Source organism: Pelodiscus sinensis, chromosome 6 (assembly GCF_049634645.1).
Source record: "Pelodiscus sinensis isolate JC-2024 chromosome 6, ASM4963464v1, whole genome shotgun sequence".
Lineage (NCBI taxonomy): Eukaryota > Metazoa > Chordata > Testudines > Trionychidae > Pelodiscus > Pelodiscus sinensis.
In genome coordinates, this window is record NC_134716.1 from 1,032,203 (window position 1) to 1,045,927 (window position 13,725).

Sequence of the window (13,725 nt, forward strand, 5' to 3'; positions counted from 1 at the left end):
TGTGCGCACATCGCAGCTGGAACGTAGGGTGTCTGATTTGTGGCAATGTTAGTGCACATCCTCGCCGGCTACCGCGACGTGCTGCGGGGACAGGAGACCTGAGCGTGGCTCTCTCGCCTCACGCTTCACCCGCCTCCTTTTTAGGCTGTCGCTCGGGGTGGGTGCCCAACACACGCTGGCTACAGCTCATTAAACCCGGAAGCCCCCTAGCCAAGAAACCTTGCAGCAGTTCTGGACTAGTTGGGGATCCCGCCTGTTCCCAATGGCTTCGCTGCGACCAATCAGCTTTTCATTCTGGCCCAACCCCTCGGAATCGCTTCATTTCCCTTCAGGAGTGACACCGGTTGCGGAAGGGTTTTACGGGTTGTGAGCGCGGGGGGAGGGAGGATTAGGAAGGGAAAGGCACCCAAGTGGAAATGGTCAGGGCAGAATTTGAATCCCTTTCCCCGTCCTGACTCCCTTCTGCAGCGATCGGAAAACCTCTGACTCTTCGTAGTTTGATGCCGGTTGCGCAGTATGGGCAGGAGGCGGAAAGATGCTGAGCAAAGCGCAAATGTAAAGTCACCGCTGCTAGATTAGGCTTCGCAACCCGGCAGTGGGACACGCGCAAAGTGTGTGCGGTTGTGGCGCTGGAAATTTGCGCGCGCATCCAGGTGGTGGGAGAGGTTGTGGCGCTGGAAATTTGCGCGCGCATCCAGGTGGTGGGAGAGGTTGTGGCGCTGGAAATTTGCGCGCGCATCCAGGTGGTGGGAGAGGTTGTGGCGCTGGACATTTGCGCGCGCATCCAGGTGGTGGGAGAGGTTGTGGCGCTGGACATTTGCGCGCGCATCCAGGTGGTGGGAGAGGTTGTGGCGCTGGAAATTTGCGCGCGCATCCAGGTGGTGGGAGAGGTTGTGGCGCTGGACATTTGCGCGCGCATCCAGGTGGTGGGAGAGGTTGTGGCGCTGGACATTTGCGCGCGCATCCAGGTGGTGGGAGAGGTTGTGCCGCTGGACATTTGCGCGCGCATCCAGGTGTTCGGTTTTACTAGACACACCAGCACCAATGGGAGTGGCAGGCAGCCGGCTGCAATCAGATCAGTGCATTAGCAGCTCCTGGCTCTAGCGTGAGACCGCCCGGAGCTCCCAAACACTCGCATTTCTGGAGCCATTTTCACACACACACACCCCATTGCCGCTGCTTGAAGGCGGGGACAGATAAGCTCGCATCCCGCTCCCGGAGCACCGCGTGGGAGCCTTAGTGTCTGAGAGTGTAAATGCCTCTCCTCCCAGGCCCCCAAACCCCAGCCCTCCCCTGCTGGCTGTGACAAGCTAGAACCCGGGGGCAGGGCGCGTGTCCAGCCAGGTCCACCCCAGCACACCGGCGCTGGAGAAGCCACTGGCGGCGCTGCCTGTGGGGAGAGTTCAGGAAGGAACTCCCCCTGCTGTTAATGTCCCGGGGCTGCAGCCGCCGCCGCACCCTGTGGGGACCGCTTCCCAGCTGGGCCGCAGCGGGGAGGAAAGGGGGCCTGGGAAGAGCGGGGCTGGGTTAGGCGCGAAGCAACGCAGCGGCCGGCCCCTGGCTCACAGCGCGGCCGGCGGGGTCGGCAGGGGGCAGGAATCTTTTGGGGGCAAACCTCGGAACCGGCCAGGCCAAACGCCCGCCAGCGGATTGCCCCCCGATCCAAGTCAGGGCCCCAAGCACCGCGGCTGGTGTCAGGTAGCAAAGGACTCGCCCCTGCTGCGGCTTACACCGGTTCTGTCACTAGGAGAACCAGGCGCCGTGTGCACGCAGCCTGGGGGATCCGGATCACTCCCGCAAAGCGGAGATCTGCCCAATAGGGTTCGTCCAAACGGTACCACGAGTCTCTGCCCAGCGCTAGATCCACCCCATCCCCGGTCTGCGGGTGCCCGGGTTCATGAGCACACCCTTCTCCCTCCCCCCCCCCGTGCCTTTCAGGGGCTGGGAAACGCAGGCCCTGGCATCCAACAGGCCGTGCCCAAAGCAGGCCCAGACGGCTCCCCGGCGCGGCCTGCGGGAAGGGGCAGCTAAGTGGCCCGCAGCTGGGCGAGGCAGCCGGGTCCCGGGGCTCAGAGACCAGAGAGCAACTTGCCTGGCAGGTGCCCGGCAGAGGTAGGCCTCGGTTCGGCTTCCGGGCCAGGGAAGGAGGCTAAGGGCGGTGTGTGTGTCTGACCCCCACAGGGGCAGGCAGCGGGCGCTGCTCTTAGGAAAGACCCTGGGTGAGACCCCCTCCCCGGAAATACCCGGGGCCGCGCTCCTGCCCCAGACACACCAGCCATCCTTTCGTGAGGCCAGTGCCACTTTGGCTTAAAGAGCCACCCTGCCTCCAGTGCCGCCTCCTTCGCTCCAGGCCTCCTAGCGCCAGTGGGAAAAGCCACCCCCCAAAACAAGCCAAGGGGTTCCCAGCTGAGGGGCAGCCCTGCTAGGCTGTGTCTGCTAAACAACAGGGCGTGTGGCCTCATCAGTCCCTTAGTCTCTGGGGACCACAGGATCCCGGGATACCCTTTCTGGTCGGCACAGCCACAATATAGACATGAGACCTTAGAAGAATTCTGTGTTAGCTAGGGAAAAGAATGATTTCTGCATTGTATTGTGAGAGACTATTCTAGGGTTGTTCACAGAAAGAGGTACTATATTATATTATGACTCTGGAGGGGAGTATTATATGTATAGTTATATGAGACATAGAGGCTTGTATATTGTCCATAGGATACACTATACGTTATATATAATATATATTACACGCGATACACATTTTGAGTCTCTGGGTGTCATAATTAATTACACACAACGAGATGAGTGTGCATGTGTGTATAGTCTGCAGAAATAGATTCACTCTCTAGGCACAGCGGTGGAGTCTCGGGGTATGCATGAATCCTATATAATATAGTATTGATGTTGCATTTGATGCACAAAGTTATCAAAGAAGGAACAAACACAATAAAAGCCGGGGCATACTTAATCCTGCCACGCATATGAAACTATATCCGGTAATAACTATAGATTGCATGAAAGCAGAATAATAACCCGCAGCCAGATCGACAGTATCAAGTCTCTTTTGTGAGGTCTGTCACATGCCGCTTTCTAAAGCCAGGAGAGGCAGCGAGCTGCTCCGCATATTTAATGATCATTATCGCGCGGCTCTCATTTTGCGGTTCGCTCGGTAAAAGGGATCAGCCTTTGGAGGCTTTGCAGAAAGTGCCTTTTAAAAACAATCGCTGGAGTTGGTGGTGGTGTTCTGCCGCCCTCTCATTAACTTAGGAGTGGGAATACCCAGCGGGGTGGGAGGCGAGGGCACACAACGTCACCCTCGCTGGAGAGGGAAAAGTTGGCGAGGTGAACGAAGCCCGCACCACATCTCAGCCTGGCCTCTGGGCCTTTCCTTCGCGTGGCTTTGGAGCTCGCCAGGGACCCGGCTCGCCCGCTTTGAGGGCGGGAGGGGGTTGCAAACGGCGCAGGGCCTAAGGGGAGGGAAATGCAGTTCTTGCGGGGGTCGGGGCCCCGATTCGCAGCCCTCGGACTCCCTATTTCCGGGGGTCACACCCCCCCGCTGAGCGGATCCCACGCTGCCCGGCAGGGGAGAAGCAGCCAAGCTGGTGGCTGGCCGCGTCCCCCCTGCACGCACTCCCTCCCCCTCGTACAACTCTCCCCCCTCGCCCCCCTGGCCACGTTTGTCAATGGAGCGGCCCCGCCCCCGCTCTCCCATTGGTCCGGAGCTGGCTAATCGCGGCCGGCCCCGCCCGACAGCCAATGCGGGGCGGCCGCCAACTTTACTTTTCCGATTGGACCGCGGGCGGGTGAGTGACGGCCCCCGCCCCGCCCGCTCCCAGAGGCTGAGCCCCGCGCCGCTGTCCACAGGCAGCGGGGTCCTGAAGGCGGCTCCGGCCAGGCGCCTTGCTCCGCCATGGGCGCGCAGTAGCCGCGGGGCCGCCGACACGGGCAGCGGGATGGGAGCGCAGCGCCGGGCGCCGGAGCCCGCCGGGGCGGAGCGGCGGGCGTGAGGGAGCCGAGCCACCCGGCCGCACCCCGCAGGTCCCGCGTCGGCTGCCCGGCCGCCCCGCAGCGGGGCCCGCGGCGCAGCTCGCCCCCAGGCGCGTGGATTGCTGCGGGGCGGCTCCGCGGACTTCTCCATGGCGCCCTGATCCTCCCGCCCCGCCGCCTCCGCAGCGCCCGGGCGGGCTTGGGAGCCGGAGCCCCCTTCGCGCCGGCCGGACAGTGCCCGTCGGGAAGGAGCTGCGCGGGGCTTGCGGCTGGGCACTTTGGACTTCCCGAGCCGGGCGGGCCGCTGAGGAGTTTGCTACCGGATCGGACAGCGGCTGCCCGGCGCTGCGGACCGCTCCGATGGAAATACACTGTAAGCACGACCCGTTTGCAGCCATGCATAGTAAGTAGGCGGCCAGTTCCGCTTCTCTGCCGTTTAGCGCCGAGCGATCGCAGGGCGGCCCGCGGGTTGGTTGGAGCTGCCTTCGGGCACCGCTAGCGAGGATCCGCAGGGAGGATGGGAAAGGAAACCGCAGCCGCTGCCGCCTAGCTCTTCCGCGCCTTGCATGGGCGAGACAAACTTCGGCGGGGTTCCTAGCGAAGCCGTGACTAGACCCCTCTGTCCCTGCCCCGGCTGGTCATTTCAGGGCGGCAGCCAGAGACACTGCGCGCCGAGAGTCCCCCAGATCCGGGGCTAACACCGCAGGGATGGTGGCACGCTGGGTTTTGTTAGCTCTTTGGCGTCTCACCGCGAGAGTCCAATGCCAAAAGGAAGCAGGACAATCGAACCCTTCCATAATTCCAGCCTGGCTCTGTTTGTAAGGGGTGCTGTCCTCCCCTCCCCTTTTTCGGGTGGCTTAGAAAGTTGAGGTTTCCCTTAGTCCACTTTTGCCATCTCTCAGTTATTTATGGGAAGATCATTTTAAAGATAAATCTTTACTAGAGAAATAAGGGTTGCACATATTAGAAACAACCTATTTTGTTGCGCGCCATTTACTCTTTAGAAGAATGAATTTATGTACAAGTATTTCTAAATCAAATCTCTCTCTCTCTCTCTAAGAAAACACGGTGTTTGAAAGCTATAGAAAACTTTGGTCTGCAGCATTCTTGCTAAATTTAAAATATCGATATAGCTTCAAAGTACCAAGCAGTTATCCGGGATAAACCGAGTCTAAAATAAATTTCTGCTAAAAACATAGAATTAATTTCTGCAACACAAGGTCTAAGCCAGGCAAAATGTTTAGCAGAGTCCAAATGCTAGAACTAGCCGCTTGAGTTAGCAGAATATATGTCATGTGTTGGCTCGAGGTTTGTTGTGCTTCAGAGGCTGGGGGGAGATTTATCCATTAACACAGTGTTATGTGAAATGACATCTTCTCTCATGGTGAGTTAAACGCTGGATTAGATCTAGAGATTTCAAGGAAATATAAAGTAGAACTAATCACATTTCCCTTATGCACTGCAGCCTTTTAGCCAAGACAGATTTGTTTTCAAGATAAAAGAACGTTCTATCTATCTATCTATCTATCTATCTATCTATCTATCTATCTATCTATCTATCTATCTATCTATCTATCTATCTATCTATCTATCTATCTATCTATCATATAATTGTAGACTAGGGCACAGTAGATGGCTATAGACAAACAGCTTGTGAAAACTTACAGGGACGTGTAAAAGATGAATTACAAAAAAAAGGCAACATTTTTCATGACAATAACTAAGGGGCTTTTTAAACAAAATTGATGGGGGCGTTTAAAACATTTTCAAATGACGTGGGGTTTTTTAAACACAAAGAAAACTTTAAGTGGAAAAATTGTTTTTGATGTTTAAAACGGTAAACAGTCGGAATATATTAACAGCTGTGCACATCGCGCTTTTCATTCAGGAGAGCGACTGTTTGAAATGTGATTAATAGGGAAAAACGAGATTTCTCGCTGACTTGCCTTTCTGCTCATTTGACTGGCACCCCGATGTGGGAAAGCCACCCAGGGCCTGAGCTGCGTCCTCCATTAACCTAACTAATGATAAATCAATATCTTCTGCGGGAAAGTAAGGGGCGAGGAAGAAACGAAGGGGCTGCCCCCAGTGTGGTTATTGCACTTTTTGCTAGGACAGTCACTGGTTCCGAAAAGATGGAGTGCCCCCGACTCCAAAGACAGAGTTTCTGGCTGAATTTCCATGAGCAGCCGTTCGGATCTGTCTCTCTCCCGAGACACATTTTACCTGGCTAACGCATGGGCCGCAACATAACAGCCATGCTCCTCCGAGGCAGGGGCTCGCCCTGCTCCAGCGTGGGGCCCCCAGAACATGTCACAAATGGGGATTTCGTCTTTAGCGACCGCTCGGCGAGCGAAGGCAGCTGAGGCCAGAACGCCCCCCGCCCCGCGCCGCCTCTGGGCCGGGATCGGAGCGAGGCCCAGCAAATAGCGGGATGTCCTAAGCAGAGGAATCATTTCCTGAGGCTTTGCTCTGGCCCGGGGATAAGGACCCCGCGCTCTCGCCATGGTCGTTAGAAACCTGCAGCGAGCCCCGCGCACTGCGGGGCGCCCCGCACCAGAAGGAAGAATTCCTCGTCCCGGGGCAGGTGCCGTGGCGGTGATTTTGCTCCCAGGAAAGGCAGATTTTCACAGGTGAGGCCGGCACCCCCCGTGGATCTGGCAGGCGCAGGGTTCGTGCCCTACAGACTCGGGAAGGGGCAAGCAGTCAGGATTGTAAGGGCGCAGATACCTCGCCCAGCAATAGGCGGGCTGGCCCGGGGACACCCTCAATTCCGTCCGGCGGGGGGGGGGGGAGGCTTGAGCGCGATCTGTTATTTCCTCGCAGTGGGGGTGCTGCTGCTACTTGACACAAGCCTGGCCCCCAGCCCATGGCAGCCCCTCTCTCGGAAAGTTTTGCTCGTTGACTTTTCTTGCCTTGGGCTGCCCGGGACCAGCCTGGGGCGAGCGGAAAGCGCTGCGGGAGGGGAGGGGGGTCGTTGAAAACTTTCCCACTTGGCACGTGCGTGGCGGGCACGTGGCGGGCACTACACTAAAGCGGTTCCCGGCGCTACAGGGACCCCCAAAGCGACCCATAACGAACACTCATCCAGGAGCCCCCGGCCTGGCCTCTGGGCCGCGTGTCTCTGCGGACAGGATCGTTCACCTGGCCGCTGGGGGAGGAAAGAGCAACAGAAGCAGGTGCTGAGTCAGCGGCCCCCCCTTTGCGGCTGGAATCCGGGAGAGCAGCGCCCCGAGCACGCAGGGACTGGGCGAGGCTTAGCAGTGACACCCAAGGGAGAGCTGGGGCTTTCCAAGGCAAGCGATTCCAAAGGGCAGCGCGGTCTGTCCGCTTGCCTGCCCCCCGTCCTTCCCCAGCGGCGACAACCGAGCGGGGAAGTCCTGGGAGGGGTTAGTCTCCGTAGGCTGGGAGCCTTCTTTGCCTGCTGCGACCCCCGATCCCTAGAGCGGCCGGGGGTTATTTTTTGCAAGGACACTGCTCGGCAGTTTTTCAAACTTTCTTTAGTGCCCTGGCTAGCAACCGGGACAGCTGGGCTGTGACTCAGCAGCCCTTCCACGTGCGGCCGAGCTGGCCTGACTCCCTGCCCCGCTGCGCCGATGTGTGTGCGCTCCTAGCCACAGGTCGGTCTCCGTCTCGCCCCCCAGACAGACATGGGTACACGTGTGGCAGCAGCGAGGCGGCAGAGACTGTACAGCGCGGCGGGTGCGCGAACAGTTAGGTGCCTATGGAAACAGAGCTCCCCCCCGCCCGGTGTGTAGCATGGGGGTGTCGCTGGGTGTTGCACGTTGGATCACTTCTCGGTGGAGTGCACGGACTGTGTGGGCTTCGAGTCCAAGCGGTGCGCGTACACCTCCATCCATCTCCTTCTCTGGCCCGAGCCCCTCGCTCGACAGTGGCCCTGTGCCAGGCACGGTGCTTCCGAGGGCTACACACTTGCCGGGCTCACTGCCCTGCCAAACTCCCAGCGCTGGCCGGCCAGACTCGCAGTAGCCCCCGCGCCGGGCTCTGCTCTGGCGGTTCTGCGGGCTGCGTGGCGGCAGCAAAGAGCTGGGTTTTAAAGCATTTTTGGCCTTCCTTTCGCGAGAGCGTCCCTTTGCGAGGCGGAGGGCAGAGGACAATGGGGCAGAGCCTGCGGCCGGGAGAAGGCATCCCCGCGGCTGGCTCGCTGTCCTTTCCCTTTGCACCCCGTCGGTCCCTCCAGCCAGATGCAGGGCGCAAGCCCGGCTCGGGTGGCTGCCGTGGAGGCTCCTTTCCCGCCGCTGCAGCTGATTTGATCGCCCTGCGCCCGCTCCTGCTCCAGCACTTGAATGCAGAGCGCAGTCCCCACGGGCCAGGGTCCCTCTCTGGAGCGAGCTCCCGGCCTGGGCTGGCGAGCCTCCCTCCCGCGCCCTGGGCGTGCGGCGGGTTCCCCGACTTGTCCTCTGAGCGAGCCGGTTGTATTGCGCGAGGGGCCGGGCCTCCGGCATATGTCAGGGCTGCTGCCCGCCTGCCCGGGCGTACGGAGCGTTTCCAGCTGTGGCCTCCTTTGCCTGCCAGTAGCCTGGAGCGGCTGCCCGTTGTTAGTCCCCCCGAAGGGCCCAGCTCCGCAGGCCAGAGACCGGTTCCTCGGCAGGCAGGAGACGGCCCAGTGTCTTGCACAGGGCCAGCGCGGCCTGGCCTGCTAACTCGCCCGTGAGTATGCCCTGGGGCCTTAGCCCCAGCGGCAGCGACTCTCTTCCCTTTGTGGGCAGGCCGGTTTGTTGGGGAGCTGGTCCCGGGCAGGGCCCGCGAACCCTCAGCATCCCCACTCCCGAACGGGGCGGCCGGAGACCGCAGCCATGCGGGGCTCCCCAGAGATGTTCGTTGCGCACCCGGGGAGGCTGGAACTCTGCGTAGGAAATGACCCACTTTAAAGTCAGTGGTTCCAGCCAGTGTTTATTGACAACCCGCATGAAGGCGCCACGTTCCCCCCCTTGCCTCGCTATAATCCCGTTTACACGTGGAGCTCGCCCCCTCGGCCTGTTTGGGGGGATCGCCGGGGTTTCCCCTTTGGCCGGGCCGAGCAGCCAGAACACGCAGGGAGCTTTACCTGCTGCAGGGGAAGAAGGGGGCATCCCCACTCCGCTGGCGAGACAGCCTCCAGCGAGACTTTCTCATGGCGAGAGTGGCTGCATTTGAACTTAGAGCGAAGCCAACCGCAGAAGCAGGCGTCTCCAGGGCTCCTCCTTTGTTTAGTTTTCCATCTAGAGGGCAAATTGTTCCTGGACATTAAGGCGCCTTTGACCCCATGCTGACAAGACCCCGAACTTGTAATATTTGGAGGGAATAATTATAGAAGTAAAGCCCTTCCCAACGCTGAAGTCTCAGCTTTAATATTTTCTTTCTTTCTTTCTTTCTTTCTTTCTTTCTTTCTTTCTTTCTTTCTTTCTTTCTTTCTTTCTTTCTTTCTTTCTTTCTTTCTTTCTTTCTTTCTTTCTTTCTTTCTTTCTTTCTTTCTTTCTTTCTTTCTTTCTTTCTTTCTTTCTTTCTGAAAAAGTAGAGGGCTTTGTCGTTTTGTAATTAAATAGGATGTTAATACTTTCATATAATTGAAATGGCAATAAGTCTGAGGCTAGTTTGTTTCAGTTAAGTGGAATTGTACCTCTGTTTTTTTGGTATTAAAAATCAGTAAGGGTATTATTTTTCTGGCTTTAGCATTTCAGAATCAAAAGAGACAGAGTGTGCAACCCTCAAATGATGGGATGGATCACTCTGGAAAATGCAGCACAAGGTTACCCTTAGACTTTGCTTGATATGCTCTGAATAAACTTATTTTTGTAGCCCAAACACCTTGAACTTGAAGCTTCCACTAACATCTGTTGTGCTGAAAACAGAGTCACTTCTGAAATTGACAAGGAACTTCAAGTGACTGGCTGCTTTGGGTTGGCTCATGCTGGCCTTAGTAATCATGTATTTGATGTGGATTCATGATGTGTTCTGACAGATCTAGAAGGTGTTTACAAAGTTGGGCAGCAGTTTATCATTGGGGGAAATGACTGGATTTAAATAAAATAGCTTTATGTAACTGGTTATGTTTTAAACACTGAGGCATTTAATGGGTCATCTTATTCTGTACAGTTTAAATTCCCTGTAAACAGAGATTGTTTTGATTTTTTTGTTCCATTTTTGGCAACAGGGCTGTTGGTTTCTATTATCTGTTTTCAGTTTTGTCAGTCATCTGCTAGATAAGTAGTTTGAATGATTAACAACTTGAGGATTAATTATATTTTCCTTACTTGCTAAATGGGATTATTACATGTGCATTGGTTTTATTCAGTCTAGCTCCTACTCATCTAGCTGGGTCCCATTTCACACCAGATATATGATTCACCTTGCTAAAGGTGAACAGTACAAATCTGCTAGAAAAAAGAACAATATATAGGTCTGGGCAAAGCATTCACATTTCATTTGTAAGACCATAATATTTGCAGAGACTGTTGTGAATTATAACAGCAAAAGCCATTTTATATCCCCATTTTGATTAAATTAAGCATTAAGCAATCATGGGGGGAGGGGAACAGTAAACCAGGGTTAAATTCAGGGCAATCCTTTTCTGACTGAAGGAAACTAAATGTATAAGGAAAATAGTCTGAGTCTTATTTTAATATAGCCTCATATTTGTAAGTCACCTTTTAACCACGCCGCTACTGGGCCTACCCAGGCTGTTCTTATTTCCGCAGTATCTCCTATTGGTTTCAATGGGAGATGTTGCCTGAATACTGTTGCTCTGGGCCTAAAAATGTAATTTGAAAGACTGTTTTATGAAGTCTGGCCTGAGTTTGATATCACTCAAATCAGGAGGTGCGCCATCAGAGCCAGCGGGGTTACACTGGTGTGCAACTGCTGTGACAACAGAATTAGGTTTCAACTTTTACAGTTCTCCCTGCCTCAGCAGTAAGTGATAATCGGTCATTTGAAAATGTTTATTCAACTCTTTTGGAGAAGAGTCGGGAAGGAGGAATCTCTGGCTGAGCAGGGGCATCGCAGTAGAGAAGTGTCTTTCAGTGATCACAAAGATGTTTTTTTTCTGCTTGTTTTTTTTTCCCATGTGTTTCAGGACATGGAGGAGTGAATCAGTTAGGGGGTGTTTTTGTGAATGGTCGTCCGCTTCCAGATGTTGTCCGTCAAAGGATTGTGGAACTTGCTCACCAAGGGGTCAGGCCGTGTGACATCTCCAGGCAGCTCCGGGTCAGCCATGGTTGTGTCAGCAAAATTCTTGGCAGGTAACTTTGTTTCAGTAAAGGAAAATATCAAACATTGTCCCTGGATCAAAGATTATAAAACAAGAAACAAATCCAAAGGGAGAGTGATAGAAACGACCTAGGAATGACAGGAGTTTGCATAGGGATCACTCACAATTTAAGATGTCTGACCTGGGAAGTGAAAGTGATACTTTTTTTTGTTTATTTACTTCATGAAAAAATTCTCGCAAACAACGAAAAAAGCAAAGGGGTGGGATGGCATATGTGGTCTAAATTTCCTGCACCTGTGTGTACTGCACAAGTTGACGAATCTGTGAGTCATTTGCCGTACAATGGAAAAAGAAAACAGAAGTTATGAATCAGGCAGTGAAAGCTACCCCTTTGTTTTTTTAAAGAAATTCTGTTTTTAGCACATCATTTCACTACCTAAACTTTAGGCCCTACAGCTACCAAGAGAAGTAGTCAGTCAGCACACTCATTTACGAGGCCTCTTTTGAAATTTGTCACAATAATTTCATTTCAAGGTTTGTTTTATTCTTGTAATAAGATGTATTCCTAATGATAACACGAAGTACCACAAGTAACCATTAACTCTCTTAATTTTGATACTTTGAGCATTTCCACTCAAAAGAGATGGCTACCCTCAAAGTAGTAAAGCAATTCTAAATTAAAAAAAGGATTTCTGTCATTTCAGAATTTGGTTTTGAACTTGATATAGATTCCAGAAAATCATCACTGCATTTTAATACCTTGTGCACAAATCTAAATATCATATATGGCTGGTTTTAAATGCACAAGAATGCATGTATCTTGGTAACTTTTAACTGCCATATTTTTCTATTGCCTTCTATTTTCTCTGTATAACTCAGAAACATTTTTAAAATGTGTATTGAGCATTAACAATTGTGAATTAACTTCATTGTTTGATTTCCACTGGTATTAGTCGTGTTTTGACCTTTTTTTAAAATTTTAATTGGTCGGACTATAGTTATAAAGATTGTTAGAACAAACATTTGTCTAGCAGTGTACATAGAGTCTTCCCCCTGCAATAACTGCAGCAGCAGTGCCACATGGACAAATACAGTACTCAAAATGAAACAACACTGGCAAAGCTAAGGAGTCTCTTACCCTTATTCCATGAGACTCATTGTCTATACTGGAGAATCTTCTCTGTCGTCCTTTTCAGACAGTTGCTATAATGCCATAAAAGCCAGTCATTCGGGATACACAGAAGGTCTGAGAAATCTAGTGGACTCGGTTCTTCTCTCACATGCCATTTTGGCTCCCGTGTAATTGGGTGGAGTTATGCCGATATCACTTTGGTGACATTGAAAGCACACACAGGCTCTGCTAGCTTTACTCTTTCAGAGAGAGAGTTTTGCATGGGACTTTCAAGCAGCTCTGTTCTATTTGATCTTTGGCTCTGCTCTGAGTGCTGGCCTTATTTGTGACCCCTCTCCGCTCCAGCTGATGTACTAACAATTTCTATTAGTATCAGTGCAAAACTAATCAATGGGCAACTCATTTGCCTACCAGGGAAAGTCCAGCCACTTTCCTGTTTCAGATGTGAATAGATTTGTCATTAGATATATTTGCATCATGGCGCTAAGAGAGCCGCTCTGCAGTTTTGTCATTTAAGTTGTCAACAATAAATTGGAATTTCATAGCTCATTATTTTCATAACTGATAATTACGGTGGGTAAAATGTCACTGTAATTGGAGCTGCTGCGTGTGGGGGAAAAAAAATACCAATCCACGTGTAAAATCATTTGATTCCAAATTCTGAAACCGAGAATGTTTGAAATCCACGTGTTTTTAGTCAGATCTGGGCAGGGGGAATGAACTGTTCAAAGACATAAATGTGAGCCTTTGGGGTTGATGAGCTGATGGCGGCAGAAGGAGGCTGAAGGTAGCTGTTAGCTCACAGAGCATTAGAACAGGGGCGTCTGCCCTCCACCCCACTAAGGGGAGCATTGGCAACTGGCCTGGAGCTTAAGGACCAGGTCTAATTTGCATAAAATCAAGCAGATTGCAGCTGTCCTCATCTTTAATATGGGTTGGGGCCAGATTGTGAGGGAGAATTGCATTGTGGGAGTTGTAGTCTCTGTGGGCCATGCCTCAAGTTAAAGCCAAGACTAACCAGGCGAGAAGAGAGCTCTGTAGATTTTATAGGTTTGGTTGGCCTGAAGATTGCACTTGGCTATCTCAGCTTTCCAGGGAAATTGGGAGTAAGTTATTCATGGGCAAGCTTATAAAAGCCTGATTTTATGCCCTTTATAGTCATTGGGGTCATTCTATGCCAGCGTCCTTCAGCGAGGTAGAATTTAGGGCCCTGTCTGTCTGCAGAGTCCAAAGGCATCGCCCAGCTGCTTGTCAGCTGCCTGTTTGCCTGTTGGCTAGATTGTCCAGAGCTGGAGGTAACAGAATTTAAAGAACCAATCACTCTACTTTCTTCTGAGCAGAGTGAGGAGGAAATATTTGTTTCCCCCTTAAGAAATGGACATTGAAACCCAGAAAAAGGCAG

General features: G+C 53.0%; 1 protein-coding gene across 10 annotated transcripts in view; it reads left to right on the top strand.

The window, feature by feature from the left end:
• The window catches only part of PAX5 (paired box 5), a 209,134-nt gene that overhangs the window by 3,089 nt on the left and 192,320 nt on the right, over positions 1-13,725 (top strand). For 7 of the 10 annotated variants that reach the window (XM_075931256.1, XM_075931260.1, XM_075931251.1 and 4 more), the window contains exon 2: positions 11,057-11,222. In XM_075931256.1, coding sequence (XP_075787371.1) covers positions 11,057-11,222 — 166 coding nt within the window. Of the gene's footprint in view, positions 1-3,760; positions 4,385-11,056; positions 11,223-13,725 lie in introns of those variants that run through there. The other 3 variants (XM_075931252.1, XM_075931262.1, XM_075931258.1) reach the window with 3 other exon arrangements.